Source organism: Temnothorax curvispinosus, unplaced genomic scaffold (assembly GCF_003070985.1).
Source record: "Temnothorax curvispinosus isolate PA1 unplaced genomic scaffold, ASM307098v1 QBEX01009010.1, whole genome shotgun sequence".
In the NCBI taxonomy this organism is placed as follows: Eukaryota; Metazoa; Arthropoda; class Insecta; order Hymenoptera; family Formicidae; genus Temnothorax; species Temnothorax curvispinosus.
The window spans coordinates 379,412-398,645 of NW_020218790.1; the positions used below are offsets into that span (position 1 = coordinate 379,412).

The 19,234-nt window shown below is 42.4% G+C and overlaps 3 protein-coding genes across 7 annotated transcripts in view; 2 read left to right on the forward strand and 1 right to left on the reverse strand.

Annotated features, from left to right (window-relative positions):
* LOC112458603 (E3 ubiquitin-protein ligase CBL-B-A) overlaps positions 1–9,957 on the forward strand; it is a 28,034-nt gene extending 18,077 nt beyond the window's left edge. Inside the window, exons 2-8 of one of the 5 annotated variants that reach the window (XM_025022331.1) lie at positions 703–849; positions 965–1,237; positions 1,331–1,565; positions 1,781–1,945; positions 5,669–5,942; positions 6,291–6,935; positions 7,253–9,957. In XM_025022331.1, the coding sequence (XP_024878099.1) occupies positions 703–849; positions 965–1,237; positions 1,331–1,565; positions 1,781–1,945; positions 5,669–5,942; positions 6,291–6,931 (1,735 nt within the window). In that variant the 3' untranslated portion in view covers positions 6,932–6,935; positions 7,253–9,957. Of the gene's footprint in view, positions 1–702; positions 850–964; positions 1,238–1,330; positions 1,566–1,780; positions 1,946–5,668; positions 5,943–6,290 lie in introns of all 5 variants that reach the window. The other 4 variants (XM_025022330.1, XM_025022332.1, XM_025022333.1 and 1 more) reach the window with 4 other exon arrangements.
* Positions 9,873–14,784, reverse strand: LOC112458602 (peroxisome assembly factor 2). Its single transcript, XM_025022329.1, has 7 exons — positions 14,698–14,784; positions 13,174–13,713; positions 12,146–12,631; positions 11,832–12,058; positions 11,346–11,751; positions 10,866–11,165; positions 9,873–10,753 (listed from the first exon to the last, which is right to left on the reverse strand). The coding sequence occupies exons 2-7, from the start codon at positions 13,634–13,636 to the stop codon at positions 10,137–10,139; spliced, it is 2,499 nt and encodes an 832-aa protein (XP_024878097.1). The 5' UTR covers positions 13,637–13,713; positions 14,698–14,784; the 3' UTR covers positions 9,873–10,136.
* Positions 14,714–19,232, forward strand: LOC112458590 (probable inactive serine/threonine-protein kinase bub1; the record flags this gene model as incomplete). The annotated part of the gene is made up of 9 exons (XM_025022304.1): positions 14,714–14,798; positions 15,657–15,839; positions 15,979–16,183; positions 16,251–16,447; positions 16,534–16,768; positions 16,867–17,023; positions 17,110–17,341; positions 17,483–18,332; positions 18,513–19,232. Coding segments are annotated over exons 2-9 (2,736 nt in total), but the record flags the coding sequence as incomplete, so codon positions are not given.
* Positions 19,233–19,234: the final 2 nt, after the last annotated feature.

The window sequence follows — 19,234 nt, forward strand, 5'->3', positions numbered from 1 at the left end:
ATTAGTTTTTTATTTAATATGGAAAAGAAGATTGGATTAGGAACAACACGAGTCATTCTTAGAATTATTTCGAACGAATTTCGATCAACTCGATCAATACTTGATTGTTTGATACGCGAAAAGAAAAATTAGAAATTACGGATGGCAAATAATGCGACTAGAAAGTTTACTGTAAATAATTTAATTTAATTAGTGACCAAGTTAATTGGAGTTAGTATAAAGTTAATAGGGTCGGGGGAGAGTTTGATTGAAGTCATCCTTGGACGCGCATGGAGTTAATAATTTGAAGAGGCTCACGAAACGTAAACGTTTCATAATTCGCGATATTAATCTTAACAGCGAATTCTGTGACGAATCTTGGAGCGGGAATGTCGATGTAAAAAATCGTCATTTATTGCATTAAAAAAAAAGTTTTCTGGAAAAAAAAGCTTTTGAAAATGAATAAAAGAATTCACTTTGCACATGATATATAATTCTACTTCGATTTTACTTCTTACCCCGTTTGACAAATATGATCTTTTGTAACAACTTAATACAATATAAAACTCATGTATATAAAAACTAATCTAGAATAAAAAAGTGATCGATCTATTATAATTGTTCTAAGGTACACTTAAAAATTATTTATTGAGTCGTATGATTTAATCCTATGTATAATAAGGAAGAATGATTTTTTAATCTTATTCTTTAATCTGCTTTCAGTACATTGGTACCGTGGAAGGTGTTCAGACACGAGTTGAATCAGGTTCATCCAATTAGCTCGGGACTACAAGCGATGGCACTGAAATCCACGATAGATTTGACGTGCAACGATTACATTTCCAACTTTGAATTCGACGTATTCACGAGGTAAGCGCAAATTTATAGCCAACTAACTTAGCTTTATCGAGCCTCGGTCGTGACGATTCCGAGTCAGTCTCGCACATCTTGGATACACTTGTAATACGTTGTGCGACTTTTCAAGGCTGTTTCAACCGTGGTCGACTCTCCTGCGAAATTGGAAAATTCTGGCTGTGACGCATCCTGGCTACGTGGCTTTCCTCACGTACGACGAGGTGAAAGCCCGTTTGCAAAAATATTGCATTACCAAGCCTGGGAGCTACGTATTTCGGTTAAGTTGCACGAGGCTGGGACAATGGGCAATCGGTTACGTCACGTCTGACGGTGATATCCTACAAACTATACCGCATAACAAGAGTTTATGCCAAGCGTTATTGGACGGCTACCGGGAAGGCTTGTGAGTATACCGTTGACCTATACCGGCCAAGTTATTGCCGTTTACCTGTCCAGGTTTACGTACCATAAAGATTTCACGAATACATATTCGAAGATCGATTTGCAGCTACTTATACCCGGACGGCCGAAATATAAATCCGGACTTGACATGGGCGGTGCAACCGACGCCGGAGGAGCACATCAAAGTGACGGCGGAACAGTACGAATTATATTGCGAGATGGGTAGCACATTCCAGCTGTGTAAGATCTGCGCCGAGCATGACAAGGACGTAAGGATAGAACCATGCGGCCACCTTCTCTGTACTCCATGCCTTACAGCTTGGCAGGTAGCAGTATATAATCTCTTACCAGCTTTATCTCCACTTCTCAGCGATCGATAAATGTTTCTGTAATAATTTAGTTTGACTCACAGTCAGCTTTACACTTTGGCGTATAAAACATTGCTATGATAAAAATATCTCTTGTTGCTTCATTATTTACGACAACAGAAGGTTTTTACGATGATACATGCGTGCGTTAACGTTGTGCTTCGATCGGATTGCAGGATTCCGAAGGACAGGGCTGTCCGTTTTGCCGAGCTGAGATTAAAGGCACCGAGCAGATCGTCGTAGATCCGTTCGACCCGCGAAGAACCCACAGACCCGGGGCGCATTCGGCGTCTGCTAGTAACGCATCGACCCCCACGCGGGATCTCGACCCCGACACCGAGGTATCCGACTAGGAATAGCATCCACCTTCATTATTAAATGTGTTCTATGTATAACAAACATCCCTCCCCCCCCTCTCGCAGAGAGTATGCCTCATTCTCGAGAATGCCTCATACATTTCACACGAGATCTCGCGGTTTATCCCACGGTCGTGTACACGTGTCACGTCACTTCGTACGTCCATCATCGCGACTGTATGCCGTACCTCGTGGCAGGTACGCGGTAGTAATTTTAGGCATGTAACGTATCAGCGAAGCTACTTGCATCGATCTACTTCCGGGACCAAGAGGGGACCAAATTGCAAAGATGTGGCTATATGGTTCTGTAGTTCGTTGTCTTTTCCCGTGTTTTTTTTTTCGTGTTTTTTGCAAGATTACCGAACGAGCCTACGGAATGATCGTTCGTTAGCCGATCGGTCAGCCTTGTCTATCGCGCATTTTTTTTTGCAACTAACACGTTTTTTGAGATCTATATCGTCTATATCGCATAATTACAAATTTCATCAATTACGCGGGGGTTCTCAGGTAAGACTCGCTTTTCTTGCACCTCATTGGAAGCTATAAGCCGACGGCTTAGTGTATGACCCATTTTCGCTGTCATTTATGATTATGCATACGCAATCATAGCTTTCGGACAATTCTATCTAACATACGATGAGCCAATAGAGATTCGATGAGGAATTATCAAGATTTATATAAACGCGCGCTTATATAATGCGTTAATTTATCAGCGGAGAGAAATGTACCAGGGGGGCATCCACAACCACAAAGTGGGTTCATTACATTTACTTACGTCGTCAAAAGTTCTTCAGTCCATAAAATTCATAATGCATGTGCATATGCGTATTTTAAAAGCGCTCTTTTTTTTAGTATGTGCATACAGACGATTTTGATGCTTGTGACAAATCTTTGTGTATATTATTTATGCATAAGATTATACGGTTTACAAATAATTACATATGGCTTATATCTAAATCAATATATACAAAGGATAAGAAAAAGATCCATAAGGAAATGGATCATGCGAGCAAACATTTGAATATAAACACACTACCGAAATTGCATTTGTAATTTTCACCTGCTCGATAGACTGCAAGACGGATGAGCACGATATTTAGAAGCACTTCTTTTTCGTTAATTGGGAATGATTAAGCGATGAAACTGATATTACTTGCAGATTGCTAAAAAATTTTACATAATTTAAGGTATAATATAATCAATAGTACTGTCGCCAACGCGCGGTTAACGATCAATTACAATCTATTTTTAATTGCACATTAAATTGTTTACATTATTTATCTCGACATTACTCAACGGTCAAGAAGTATTTATTATCGCGTTTCCACACCTTCAAGTGCTACGATAACGAATGATTATTTTATCGAGAACAAAACAGCTCTATGACTCATATATCGAAATTGAAAAGGAAAAGATATGTACTGTTAAGCCTTTAAATATAGCCTTTAAGCGATAAGGGAAAAGAGAAACGATGTAATATGCGATGATCGAGCAAGGTAGTACGCACTGAACATGCGGACTCGAAAAGACCGTTCAACATCGTTATACATCCACGTTAGAACGTATTGTGTACCTGCTGCGATAGGCACGAATGTAATGTCATGTTAACGTCAGCATTATTATGGAAACGGTTCGTTTCCAGCGTTATTATATATTATTTCCTTACGTTAAAATATTAATTTATTATTTATTCCGTATACTGTACCGAAAAGGGGAAAAAAAGAAAGAAAAAGACGTTTCAGATAATTTCGATATACCAGTCGTCGCGCGCTAAATCGAATGCTGTGGTATTACGTACGTTTTTAATGCAAGACACTTTTGTAAAGTTTTGTAACGCATAATGCATGCAACTAAGCCCATTGCGGTGTAAGCAAGGAATCGATTTGATTCTATAGCACAATTATTGGCGGACTGGTCAATTTAGACCTCGTTTAGCTTTACCCCGGCTATTTCAGATCGTATTACGATCACGTAGAGCGCGTTCGCGCTTTAGTTATTAGCGATACGATGAAGGGCGCACGCTGCTAATTGCGAAGCCCCCTCCTGTATGTGCGCCGCGTAAGATCGGACCAATTCTCGTAAACGTAACTTTAGCGTACGTTCGCCGAGTAGCGTACTATTCATTGTAAAATACTAGGGACTTGAGAATAATTTTTTTTTATAATAAAATTGTATTGCCATTTAACTTCGAGTTACTTCTGCACTCCGTGTATGCGCCACGCAAATATCCCTTACTACGCTAGATTCTCTAGTTTTCGTTATTGAATACGATTCTGCATCAGGTTGCTCCTCCAGCAGCCAGAGGGAGAACCTCCGGGAACGACAACTTTTTTATATATCCGTTCGCATGATCGTTTACTTTTATTTCATATAATGTTATCCACACACTGGGGTCACATTGCTCTACTACCCGCTGCATGATCCAAACTAATCGGTAATGTACATGTCTTCTGACTGGGAGGAAGTCGCACGACAGTCGCGCAGTCACAGGTAAGTGATAACATGCATTATGACCGTCTGCTTCTACCGCTTTGTAATTTACGCTCATATTTTTTTTTATCGTTAACGTTACTCGCATTTGACGATTCACGACGGTTGCATCGAATGGAAGAAGGAGATTGACGACACTCGACCGACGTTTCCGCTTCGTTCGCGACGAAGAACTTTTTCTCTCGCGCGATGACGACACGCCAATAGAGAAACCACTTGTCTTGAAGTACGAAATGATTATTCTTGCGATTTAGATTGTTTTCAATAATTTACACGAGGACATTGATTGTCGCATCGAATCGCGCAAAAACGTAAAAGATCTTTTGTTTGTATCTTCGTAGACCATCGCAGCAGTGCTTGTACATCTTCCCCTTTTTTTTGCAAGCGGATTATTTTTCCTTGTAAAAATAATATCGACAATTCGAACGCCAACATTTTGTAAAAGTTCAAAGTAAAAATAGTTGATCGACCGCTACAGCTTCAAGGCAGAAGACGATTCATCGCTTTATTTGCTTCGAGGAATCCTTCAGGAAGATTTAACCGCAGGAAGTCACCTCGTGGAGAGTAATCGCATATGTTCCCTCAGTTGGAACTAAAAGAGGTGGTATAATTATCATTTCTCGCGAAATCTCCATACGATCATAATCATCATGCTTGTTCTTTCATAATTTTCCATATAATGTATCTTCTCGTTTAGAGTGAAATATCTAATCTAATGTTGCTGGAAGAGTTAAAGCTTCGTTTGCAAGACGATTTAAGATTGACAATAGAGGTAATATTGTCGCTACAGAAAGAAAAAGAGTTAAAAATTATTTGTACATGCAAGTAATTTATTATAAACATTCAGCAACCTCGTCATCTAAATTCGAGACATTTGTAAATTTATTTTTCTTTTTACTCTTGATATGAAAGTCAGTTCATCTTACCGGCAATCTCATCTTATTTTGTGATATGTAAGACGAAGCATGTAACTTTCTGATTATTTGTGTTGATAGTGGAATGATCTAAATTCTATCGCCTTAGGTAATTTTATTCAGAAGTAGCTGTAAGATAATTATAGCTATAAATATACAACAATTTTAAATCATTCCATTTATAATAGAGGTAATTAGGATTGTCAAGTTATTTAATTCAACTTTTGTATGAACGTAAATACTTTCTCAGCCATATAACGGAATTCAGCGTTAACAGTTTTTTTTCCTATTGCTAATGTTTTAGGATATAATGGAGCTGTGCAACGGCAATTGCGGTCTCATATGCGACGACTCGGATGAGGAAGATGATTCTAGTCCCACGAATTCGCCGGTGCCGCCGCGGAGGATTGTTTCGAGTCCCCCTTTACCACCTAGAAGACCCTCGCCATCACCCACACCAAACAATCACCTCAGGAACGGACGTCATCTGACAGTACCGAAGGAAAATGCTCCGCCGCCGCCATCGGCGGTCACAGTGATATTGAATTATACCGATAACACTCAACAAAATAACAAAGGTACAGAATACAGTTTCTAATGCTGTACGTATCGCGTAAAAGCAATGGATCGTGATGAAAATACATAAGCGGATAAGCGACGTATTCATCTGAAGTATGATTGTTGTAATATAATTTCATCTTTTTGATAAAGCAAAGTACTCTTCTTAACAAACGCAAGCCTTGCTAAGTAATTGCTTCAATTTATAATAATTCAAGACTAATATTACGCCCTGGTTTTCTTAGAAAGTAATAATGTAAGCTGCTTTATGGCAATAAATGCGGTTTCTGAGAATAGAGATTACGTACAAATCGCGCGATGAATGCCTAATGTTCGGAAGGCAAGGTAAAAATGTTCAATGCTTGCAGTTAACACAGAGGCGAGATACGACATGCTGCACCGCGCGTCCTCGCCGTCATCGGTGCCACCGATACCGCCCGTGCCACCGACGGCGGTGGTGAGGGTTCATCCACGCCGGTCTCACGGGAATCACGCGGGGGGCACGCCGCAGCGACAACCGCAGCCACCGCCGACGTTGCCGGAGAAGGCGTGTCGTGCCACCGCGACCAGCTCGACGACGAGTCAAACCGGGGGTCCGAGTAACAACGTGCCTCCCGTACCGCCACCCTTGTCGGCGCCACGGCCGCCGAAGGCTAGCAAGGAGGGTGGCACCCGTCAGGATCACCATTACGAAAACACGATCGTGATCTCCGGCACGAGTCAGCACGTCGTGAAGAACATCAACTTGGAGGCGAACAGGGCACGTCTCACGGCACTGATGAGGGCGAGGGATGATCCGGGTGGCGGCGGCGGCGGCGGTGGTGGTGGTGGTGGACCGGTGACCAAGTCGGAGTCGGCGGCGTACGAGAACGTCAACGTCGAGCATATCACAAGGCTGACGGCGCTCGGTTTCGCGCCGGACGCCGTGATCAGGGCGCTCGGCATCACCAGGAACGATCTCGAGATGGCGTGTGACATATTGCACGAGTTCGCCACGAAATCCTCCTGACCAGGTACAAACAAACGACATCAATCGCAACGAATGTGTTGGCGAATACGAAGCGCTATGAACGGCATACGTTCAAGCCGTGCAGAGTGAAAATCTCAGAGAGAAGTATTTTCCTTTCCGGGTTCGCGAATACTTCAACTCGGTTTGTGCTGAGTAGCGACCATTTCACTTGGATGTGACGAGTATAGCCCGAATATAATTAATTTATATCGGTGTCGTCCCTCGCGCTTCGTGTATCACGCATCTAAAATATCAGATTGAGATATTACCACACGAAAATGATTGTAATGTTAAAGATACATATGATTGATCTAATCGCAGGGCCGAACACTGAGGTCTCGTGACCGGCCTTACCTGCCAGACGGTACTTTTGACAGGAAACACGCGCGAACTCCTGCAAATCCCACCTCTGATGCGTTCGCGGATACGTCGCGCGTTTTCGCCGAGCGTCTCATCACGTATACGGTATCGGCGGCGTTCCGTTTTACGTCTTAAAACGAGTGGAAAAGACACGCTTGCGAGCGGACAGTGAGCGTTGAAAGAGTCATCGGGGTAACCGTGGAGAAATTCCGACGGAAGGTCCTTGAAGCATTCTCAAGAACGTCGAGCATCGTGCACGTTTCATGGATCTTTCCTCGTCGCATATCGACTTTCGGGCAGCCTTTAATGAGGCTCCAAACACAGGGAAGATTGTTCGCATCGCGAATGATTTTGCGCGCACGCGGCGCGCAAGCGGCAGATGTAAATAAAGGCGACGACCGACCAAAGACAGCTTGCGGCTGCCGAAGTATGTCTTCACGAACCACACGTGTAGCACGAGCAGAATAGCGTGTCCCGTACTTTCCTTATTTATAGTAATCTCTCTACTAGGCGTAGTTACTATTTCGTTCCTCGATATACTTAAGATAAAGATTAATTGTACATTTTGCGCAAAGAGATTTCGCTTGCACGTACGTCGGAAAGCGCTCCTCGAAAGTCTTCGGTCGCTCGTTTTCCACATTTTGTATTATATAGCGTAATCTCACGACACACAACGATGTCGGCCCGATGTCGCGTTGTTCCGGGATCGAAAACACGTTTAGAAATTACACATTCAATCGAAGGCAATACAATGTTCTACCCGTATATTCTATATAGAGCATCGGTTCGCTAGACACTTCGCTATATAAATGTGTAACGATAGTACTGACCGAAAGTACGTTAGACGAAAAATGCCTGAAATATAATTTTGTAATCCCTAATCTATACCGTTCCCTCATCAAATTAAAGCGTAGTAGCAATATATATATGTGTATATATTGCTATTTAATAAATATTATGTATAATGTCCTCCATACACGTTAGCGCTGCGAAATTTACACGCACGCAAGATACCTCGGGGAGAATACAAAAGCGACAAAATAACGATTCAGGTGTATAAAATTGTTAATCCACATTCGTGATTTCTGATCTTAGCTGAGAGAATTACGTCAAGGCACGATTTAGCCTTAGAGAGTAACGCGCACAATATATTGGCACATCCTAGATCCGAAATCTACGCCGAAGCTTTTCGTTTTTCGCACACGTGGCGAACGTGCGCTTACACAAATTACGCGTATCCACCGTATGTGATATCTATCGGCTTCTGATCGCGCTGAGTAGGAGGAGAGGAGGACAAAAGTCGAACCGAATTCCGAACGCGGAAGAGCAATGTGCCGAATATCAAAAGTTCGCAGCTCTGACGACCTCGAGATGAGAACGCACCTCGACCGCGCGCGACTCGATCGGGGAAGTTACGGATATACTGTAGGATCGTGTACATACGGATCTTAATGGAGAATACTCGAAAACGAGAACAAGTGTTCATCAGGCGACGATAATGAGGCGTACTTGGCGATGACGAGTGGAAGTTCGTTGCACGGTCGTGCCAAGTCGAGAATAATGCCGTATCGAGATACACCAAGCGTATCGCTTTACATTAATTTACGCCTTCCGGTAGATGCTCAAACACAAATGCATAATTGTTTCGTCCTGTGCGAAAGGGCAGATCTGAACAGCGAGATTAGATACTGAACGACAGCGGAATCCTGCGCGGTTTTGCCAGCTTGCAAAAGCGATCATTCGTCGTGACGACAAGGAGGCGCTTATTGCGAATCAATTCTGGAACGACGATGCAAACGTCCGTTCTGCGTGTGTTCTGCGCGACGGTTGCACGACGAAAAGTTATAATTACTACCTCGCGATTATACCAAAGGTATTATACGATGTGATCGTCCGATATAATACAAACAACGTTATCAGGTGTGTCGCTCGTCAAACGTGTTTAACGATCATTCTAACGCGTTTCGCACACACACACACATACACACACACAGACAAGGCGAACCATCGTATAGTAATATAATTAATATATATTTAGATACGATATTCAATGCTACTGTTGAATTTCTTTCTTATCGCGGAGAGGCGCGTCTTGTCGGAGCGTCGCGCGCTGTTACGAAAAGCGGGCACGGTTCATCCTGCAAACTCGAGTGACGACCGTAGCGTTACGGGAGAATCGCCAGTGTCGAAATTTACCGCGCGATCCCGTCGATATTGAGAACCGATGCACCCGATAATTTTATTCGCTTCTTATTGTGCACCTAATCGCATCAGTCGCAGCATCGCCTTCCACCCCTGAGAAGAATTTTCAGCCTTCATCTTCGGATTCGACGTTCGCACGGGTGCATACGGTAAAATTAGGTGTCCTATTTTTCTACATTGTATATTCTGGTCGTTGTGTACTGTATAATATACCGAGCACACGCGTGAAAAGCGCTCGAGGTATGCCGGTGCGTACCTCGAAAACGGGGATGAGGGTTCCGACACCTTTGCGCTTCTCATCGCGCGTTAACGTCTGAAGATCTGACATGGAGTAACGTTAGTCGACACAACACGCAATTGAAGATAATACATAATGAACGTAGATTGACTCCTTCGTTTTAATTATTCGCTGTAAAAATTGTTTTACATACTTCTCGAAATAAAATAACATGTCGTTTATAACATCGCGCGTTGTTTCATTGCGAGATTATATACCTTTTTACAGACAAACCACTCGTTACATTCTATTACATTATATACAATGTGTTCTACAATTTGTCTCGTTATTTATTATTTAAAATACCGAGAAACCCTAAGAACTAGAAATATATTTTGTACTATTCCTTAGGAAACGATTCCGGAATTACGACGATGATAATTCTACCCGCATTCTGTTATATCTTTTTATCTCTTCGTCAGTAACTGACGGTACTAAATCGCAAATAGCATCTGAAAAATGGCGCAATTCCACGATAACATTGTCCTTAATTACATCTTCCTCTTCGACGGGGTGATCCTTATTGGTTTTCTCGATTTTCTGATGCTTTGCAAGCATCTCGCGTACGGCGTTGAGCCACGCGTTGGAAGAGACCGAGTATAAATCCGCGCCGGTGACGTTGTCGGGCAATCGATCCACGACCCGTTCCAATTCCCGTCCGCTCTCTCGGAACTCGAATTTACGTGTCTGCGCCTCCAAGACGCTGAGTTTAGACGCGCGATCAGAGTGGATACCAACGTAGAGCATCTTATCGAATCTTCCCGGTCGAAGCAGCGCGGGATCTATGAGATCGGGCCTGTTCGTAGCTCCTATGATGAATATACTGCCGGACTCCTCGAGGCCATCCATCTCGGCGAGTAACTGGGAAACCACGCGGTCCATCACGCCGCCGCTGTCCCCGCTTCTACCTCGATTGGGCGCCAACGAGTCCAGCTCGTCGAAAAAGACGATGCAAGGGGCCGCGGAACGCGCGCGCTCGAAAACTGTGGGACAATGAAAGCTACTTGTTACTTTGCTCCTTGACTAAAGCGAATAATTCTTTGTTACAGGTTTTTATCATAGCTTTTTCATATTTTTTTTCCTAAGTAAACGTACTTTGTCTTACGTTCTTCTCGCTTTGACCGACATACATATTTAGGACTTCCGGGCCTTTAATCGACAAAAAGTGCATCTGATACTCCGTCGCTACTGCTTTAGCGAGAAGAGTCTTTCCGGTACCGGGCGGGCCATATAATAGTAATCCGGATTGTCCAAAACCGAAAGCGTTTAATAGAGGCAACTGAATCCTGCGCATAATCTCGTGTTTTAATTCTGCCAAACCGCCTATGTCTTCCCAGTGAACTTCCGGCACGCGTGGAGCGCCTTTGCTATCGGAGTATACGGACTGCATATATTCTGAAAATATATTTTCTATTATACTGTCCGCACAAAAAACAAAATGTTGTACTTTCAATTTTAACAAGATCAAATTCTGATTTTTTTACACAAAGAAAAGATATATTAAACATAATTTAAGAGTTCAGAATTTAGAAGAACGTTTCTGATCTTGTTAAAATCGATTGTAAGGTAATGTACCGTAAGCTCGATCGAAATCTTCTTGTTCCAGGGGAAATATGCACTTTTGACCGTGCGACGTTAATTTGCACCGAAATTTAGCTGCGTGCAGTGACAACGCTAATAGATCCGCGAATTTAAAATCCGAGCAAAGACCAGCTACTTTTGATAGATCCGCGGTAGTTGTCAGATTCCTGTTAGACAGCAGCCAAGATATCAGTTCCGCTCGTTTGTTCTGATTTAAATGCTTCACGTGAATCGTCTCGATAAATATCCGTTGCAGTTCCGCGGGTATATCAGTCTCGTCCGACGCGGCTACGATAATCAGAGGAAATTTTCGGCGTCTGTTGTACAACGCGGTGATTTCTGCCGAGAAGGCAGATATGACCCTTTCATCCTTCTGGCCTTCGGCAGTCTTACCGAATATCTGCGAAAGCGCCGTTTAACTCACGATCAAAAACACAAAATAATTCAAAATTCAATACGATATTACTCTCTTCAACATACTTGAACATTATTTAAATATAGTATACATGGCACGCATTGTTGCGCATTTTGCAGCGTTATGCGAAGCTTAGCTTCGGTCTGCGCTGACGTTAAAGTCTGCACCTCCACGAAGTCAACATCGAGGAAGTTCAATCCCAATCTCTTGGATGCTGCTCGAACTAACTCGTGTTTACCGCAACCCCGCGGTCCTTTCACAAGAAATACCGGTCTCACGTTCAATCGGACGTCTGCAAGATCCATACAACGATAAAAAAAATAAGTGTATCGATTATAGTACTCTAACATTATTAAGCTCTGTAAAGATTATTGTTTACCCTTTTTCAAAAACGGCGTAATGCAAGATTCTAAATGTTCCAAGGGTTCCATTAGAGCCGACGGATATTTGCGATTCAGCGATTTTTGCGCCACTCCGTTTCGCCGTAAAAGTGCGCTATCGGGAAGCGAGTAAACACGTTCCCGAGGAATATAATCGTGAACTTGCGCTTCCTGAATGAGCGTTGACTCTCCGCGCACGACGTAGCAACTGTTAACGCTACTGCTGTGCCCGTTACGATTCACTTTTAAAGCTCTAACTATAAAATACATCGCGGAGATTCTCAAGGAACCAGACGAGTAAAATTGATCCTGAGCGTGTTCCTTCGTGTCGATCCTGAACATATCGTTCACGTGCAAAAATCGGGGATGTAAGAAGTAATTTTGTAACATGACGTCTAGCGTTTCGGTCGGGCAATCGTACGGATTGGCGATTAAGGATATTCTCGCCTCGGTCGCAAACTCGATCGCGTCGTCTTCCAACGGTACTGAAAACAGATCGCGCAAAGCATTAATTGTGCATCATCGGTTGTCGTTGATCGATCACGACGTGAGTTTGAGAATCGCGGAAAAAACATGCCAAACTTAATTCGCACGTCTCCACGTTTATGCCGGAGTGAAATTTTCACTATTAAATTCACGTTTCGACAAAATATTAACATAATATGGTTGAATCACAAAATTATCATGCGTAGTACGTTTGTATAGTTTCGATTATTACTTTAACATTAATTATATTCACAGAATTATATAAATAACTAATTATCTTTTTACGCATTTTTATATTAAGTTTGGTAATGTTCAAGATGTGTTCGAAGATGTGAACGATTTAAAATTTAAATTGGAAATCCGATAAGCTGTAGATTTTAGATTAAGTATTACTTCAATATTAATTATATTCACAGAATTATAAATGTTACCTTTTTACGTATTTTAATTAAGTTTGGCGGCCAAAGATGTGTTAGACGATTAGAATTAAGTTAACAATTTAAAATTTAAATTGAAAATCTAGTAAGCTGCAGGTACTTACGCATGAAACACGAGCCGTCCAGTTGTTCGCAGCGAAGAGCTTTTCGCAGATTGCGCTCCATCGTTTCAGAGATTAGGACAATGTTTTCACCAATATCCGGCACGGATAAAATCATTAATTTATATTTCGTCATTGACGCCATCGAGCACACGTTGAACCAGGCGGAATTTGGCGATTTCCTCGAAAGTTGTACATTTGCTACCGCACAGGAATCACAATCGACGTATTCGTTCCACGTAATTTCCGGATCGCCCAGTATACGTTTTAAAGCCGCGTCCGGCAATGTGGCCCACTCGAGATCCTGCGTGGACATTCTTTGAAATCTACGGTGCAGATATTCCAGGAAAATGTAGCTCAGCACGTAGTGCGGATTTTTTCGCATCGAGGTGTTCGTTATTCCCCTGACAATTCCTTTATGGTACAATAACGTAGAAAGCATCCTCTGACGTGTCGTCTTATACATGATTTGTACACAGGAATTTTTTTGTTTAAATTATTTAGATTTACAATATCGCCTCGTGAATCCTTCAATAATCGGACCTGAGATTAAAAAAACATAATTAAAAAATTATATATAGATGTTTTCTTTACACAATTATAGTCATATATATATATATATATGTCAGAATTGAATGATATTAAATAAAAGTGTACATGTATTATTTTTATTGTTTTCTAAATTACAACCGTGCGCATAAAGTCTAAAAAATTCTTTATTATCTCAGTTTTCTATCAAAGTCACGTTGGATTTATCGAACAAAAATAGATCGGTCTTTGCCGTAAAAAGTGCAGCTATTGAATTTATTTATTATTTTTATTTATTTTTTTAAATTTATCAATAATATCATCTCTGAAATGACAATTTTCAGATTGCGACAATCTGAAACAAATGCAACAATTTGAATTTTAAAACTTTTCGAATGCAAGCGAGATATATCGATTCGATATAAGACGTCAACTTCGAGAGTTATGCAAACAAGGTGCGCGATACGAATTGTCATCCTGTGTAATCATTTTTTTTTTTCAATTGCAGAATTACAAATAGTGCATAATTTTCTTCAAGAAAGTTCCGTCGCGCGCAAGCGCGTGGCATTGTAAAGATTCCTCTTTTTCTCTCTCTATTCGACTCCTCCCTCCCATTGACACGTTTACAAATCATTCAAAATGGCGATCTTTCGAAAACCCATCCGCCCACCGAATCCGCCATGTAACGATCGGAGCGATATTGGAGGTTACGTTTAAACGCGTCGATCAGTTCGCGGTAAGAGAAACAGAGAAAGAGAGAGAAAGAGAGAGAGAGAGATAGACACGAGTCGAAAGTGAAAATTGAAACCGATTAAACCTAACCGAAATGGTATAAAGAAAATTGGTATTTTCGTCGGAGCGTTATATATACGAAACGATGCGTTTTACGCATCGCCGCGAATAAACGATCGCGAAAAACGGTTTTCGCGCGCCGCGAAACGACCGTCGAAGCGTACGTCGCTCGGCGCTCCGCCTCCGAGTTGAGAGTCACTGATGTACCCAATTTTGGCACGATCCCTAACCGAGTTACTATAGGAGCAGGGAGCAGTAGCGCGCAGGAGAGCCGTCCTCCAGGGGCTCCAGGAGGATCGTCATGCGAGGTTCGTCATCCGAGGCTATCGGTAAATTTCGCGCGGGCCACGGGCACGACGGCTAAACCGCGGCTGACTTCGCGAGCCGCGAGCGCACACGTCGTCCGTCGATCGTGGCTCGATTCGCGAATCGAGACTCGAGACTCTCCGCCACCGCCACTTGCCGGCGCGAGGCGCGAGAGGCGACGCGACGACGCGGGGTGACGCGAGAGGCACGGCGCGGGACGTGGCGGGACGTGAGAGGCGAGCGAGACGCGAGACGAGAGACGAGAGTATATCCGCGGAGAGTGCACCATTGTAACCGAGGACAGTTAAAACCGTTGGTGGCGGTTCTTCCCCCCCTCCCCCACCCCGCACCGCTCGAGCCGTTAAAGCGCCGAACCTAACCTAATCCGTGGCCCGATAGCGTCCTTATTGGAGTTTTTCGGGGCAGAGTTTCGTTCGAATTTAAAGGTCCGGCCACGGGATCGCGGGACTGTTATGCCAGAGCCGCGGTAAGCGAGGGTGTGCGCGCCGTCCTCCCTCCTCCTCCCCCCCACCTTTCCCCGCGCTCCCCGAGCACGGGCTAATTCCCCGCGCCCGTTACTCGGCTCCTCCGCCGATCCGTGTTATGCCTCTCCGCGCGACGTCGACGAGTGTCGAACTCCGCGAAACTCTCGGGGAAACGGTAATCCCGGCGAGGGAATAACAATCGCCCCCCCCCTTCCCCCACACGTATCGCGCGCATCCCCGGTGTTCCATTGACATTCGTAAAGTAAAGGATGTTTACATTTTTATACGTGTATAATCGTATGATCAATTGGGATGCCGCCGAATATTCTCTGGTACTGTTTGCGTTAATTGTGGAACTTTTTGTTGTTTTGTCAGTGTATAAGGAAGTCTCTGAGCGATAAAGGCAACAGAGTCAGAGATGGATCCTGCGACGGTGATAGCACTGTGCAAGGAGAATATCCAGCCGTTGAGGTACGGGCGGAATGCCACTCAATTGGGAACCGCATTGAGGGCGCAGGAGGACACGGATGCGCAGCAGTTGTTGCTGCAGGAAAAGCAGTGAGTGTCCTGAAACACAGATTTAACGACGTTTGCATGCAGCTATAATTCTACATAAACTAACAAATGATATCGCATAAATGAGAAATGTATCTTATAGGATTGCTAAAAATTATTATATATATATTTTTTTATTTAGAATGTATGAGGATGCGATTAAAAATTACGAAGGAGATGATCCTTTAGAGAACTGGTACGAGTATATTCTCTGGGTCGAGCAGAGTTATCCAAAAAGTGGGCATGAATCCCATATTGGAAGACTCTTGCAGCAGTGTTTAGCGATATTTGAAAAGGATGTAAAATATCATCAAGATCGCAGATATATACGTTTGTGGATTAATTATGTGAGTAATATCTTACGCAAGCTTAATTGTGTATTATCTATACATGCTAATAAGACTTGGTTTGTAGATAAGCATGCAAAAGAATCCTTTGGAGCTGTATCAGCTGTTGCATAGCGGTGGTATCGGAACCAGAGTAGCAGACATGTACAGGGCCTGGGCTTTCGAGTTAGAGCAAATTGAGGATGACAAACGAGCGGATGAAGTTTACTTAATGGGACTGTCCGTTCATGCAGAACCATTTGAAGAATTGAGCCACGCTCACCAGTATGAATTACTTTTTTTTATACGATAAGTCAATTAATTTGTTAAATACTATATGATAATATTTACAATGTCATTTTTTTAAATAGAAATTTCCAATTTGCTGTGGCGCGCAAAACACTCGGACGTATCGACGAAAGAAACGAAATTGCTTTATATGAACAACGTCAGGCTTTCAGTTCATTAAGAGCGATAAGAGCTGGTAAGAGAGTCGGCAGCGTACGAACGGGTCAACGCGTACGCGATTATTATCCTGGGACTATACCCCAAATCTCAGCTTCTATGCAGAATACAAAGCCCAATTCTAAGATACAAATATATCAGGTAAGATAGCTGTATAATTAACAGTTGTAGTGCAATATAATTTATTGTGTTTTACAAGTAAAAAGTAAATTGTAATAAAATATTACCTTATAATTTAGGATGACATACCTGGAGAGATAAAGGGTTCGAGCATATTAGATCATGTACCTATAGAGGACATGGTACATAAGGAGAATACCATCAAGCCTGGACCATGGAACAGTGGGAGCAAGAGAGGTCCATTAATAGCTCCTACCGTAAAGGCGGGCTTTAAGAGTAAGAACGATGATAATAAGATACGTTTTTTTAAGCGACAAATTATTGCGGAAAAGCAATGAGGTTTTCTTATTATTTACTTGCAGTTCACGAAGACCAGAACGATGACAGTAACATGGAGAAAATTAAATTATTCCCAAATCACGTACCTTTTTTTGACGGCAGTAAATATCATGACTGTTTGAGAGTGCCGGTGTATGTAGCGGACCCAATAGATCCAAATATTGTACAAAAACCACATTATCCCAAAGAACTAGTTTATGCCGATAATGTCGACCGTAGTATGGAAGAAATTAGAGCACAGCTTTATTTGGAAAGGTATTATGCTTTTTGTAAGACATAATGAGAAAATTATTTGATGTTCTGTATATCCTGTAAAAACATTATTATCACTACTTTAATATACGATCAATTATTGCACATAATAATTACAATATATAATACGATAATTTTACACAGAAGAGCACAATTTCTGGAAAAGCAACATGAAATGCCGATGGTTTGTTTACGTGAAACTGGTGGAGAATCCCAATCTCAGCTCAATAATTATGAAAACATGTATCATCTACAAGAAATAGAAGAGCAGAAGCAAAGAAGAGAAGTCGAGATCAGTAGGCAAAGACTGGCTGAGCAACAAGAATTGCAAAGGCAGCAATATGCTGCTGAGGTCGAGAATCAGGTTTTAGAGACTCAACGACAGGAAGCTGAGCAAAGAGAACTGGAAAGATTAGAGACCGAGAGAATTGAAGCCGAAAGACTCGAAGCGCAACGAATGGAAGCTGAAAGACTCGAAGCGCAAAGAATGGAAGCCGAAAGACTCGAAGCGCAACGAATGGAAGCCGAAAGACTCGAAGCGCAACGAATGGAAGCAGAATTGAATACACAACGGAAATTACAGTCGACGAACTTTATGCACCAGCATCACACTTCATCTTTGCCTGTTGACACTGAGGAACATTTGCTCGGGCAGAGTCTCACTGTAAACACGAAAGAAGCTATTTCGGTTGTGCAAGGTCTGTGGCAATCCCCAGATGTGGCCGTTAATGCTTCACGCTTTCGTAGTCCTCCCGTCGCACCCAGAATGGTAGATTCGAGAAATAAGTTGTCGTTCGACATACACATGGATAGTTCTATGACTCAACATGCGATGGTCAGTAACAAACATCATCAAGGATACAATGTACAGGTTTATAACGATCAAGAGAATCATCAAAGTTATCATACGCCGCATCAAAGTTATTCTGGTCAGGATCAACATATTGGATATGGGAATCACAGTTTGCAAAACAGTTATCATTATCAGATGCAGGTAAAGAATTTAAAACATTTATATACTTTGTTTTCATATTAACCATGTATATAAATACATCTACAGTTTTTGTTTTGTATTAGATTTAACGAGAGTCTAAAGTAATGAAAGTAAAATGTGTGTGTTTCTGTTTGAAGAGGATCTAGTAGTAAGAAAGTAATGCGAATTTTTTCATTACAGCAACATCATGATCATCAAGTGCAGCAGCCGCATCCTCGGCAGCACCATCCCCAACATCAGCATCATCATCAGCAACATCAGCAATTAATTCCCTCGCATCAGCAAATGCATCCTGTGCATCATCAGTCTCTTTCTCATCCGCAGCATTTACAATCACCTCATGGTCAAATGCCGCATCATCAACCGCACATTCATCATCACCAATCTCCGCACAATCATCATCACCAGCCTCCGCACAATCATCATCAGTCTCCACACAATCATCACCAATCGCCGCACAATCATCATCCGTCGCCACACAATCATCACCAGACGCCACACAATCATCATCACCAGTCGCCACACAATCATCATCATCAGCCTCCGCACAATCAACATATTCTACATTCTCAGCAACCGCAACACGTGCATCAACATATGCAACATATACAGCATCCCGTTTACAGTAACATGTTACCCAATGATATCAGCTATCAACAGTATTCGCCATCAATAGAACCTCCGATGCTGCAGCAGAATATAGAACCGCAGAAACAGTTACATTTCCCTCCTTATACCGATCCTGACATTGAAACGAACAAACCATACAGAATGCCACCCGAATTACCCTATATTAAATCGCCTGGGATGAATCGTAAAGACATCAAATATCTTGAAAGCGCGGAAGACAAAGAAAACGCTATCGTTGTGGATTATAATGGCCCGCTAGAAGAAAATATGAT

What these genes read in the sequence shown, in the direction of transcription:
- LOC112458602 (XM_025022329.1), bottom strand. Translation starts at nt 13,636, where the DNA reads ATGTATAAGACGACACGTCAGAGGATGCTTTCTACGTTATTGTACCAT. An exon ending in GGACGGCTCGTGTTTCATGC is followed by an intron (nt 12,632 to 13,173) that starts GTAAGTACCTGC and finishes ATCTGTTTTCAG; the next exon opens with TACCGTTGGAAGACGACGCG. An exon ending in TACGCCGTTTTTGAAAAAGG is followed by an intron (nt 12,059 to 12,145) that starts GTAAACAATAAT and finishes TGGATCTTGCAG; the next exon opens with ACGTCCGATTGAACGTGAGA.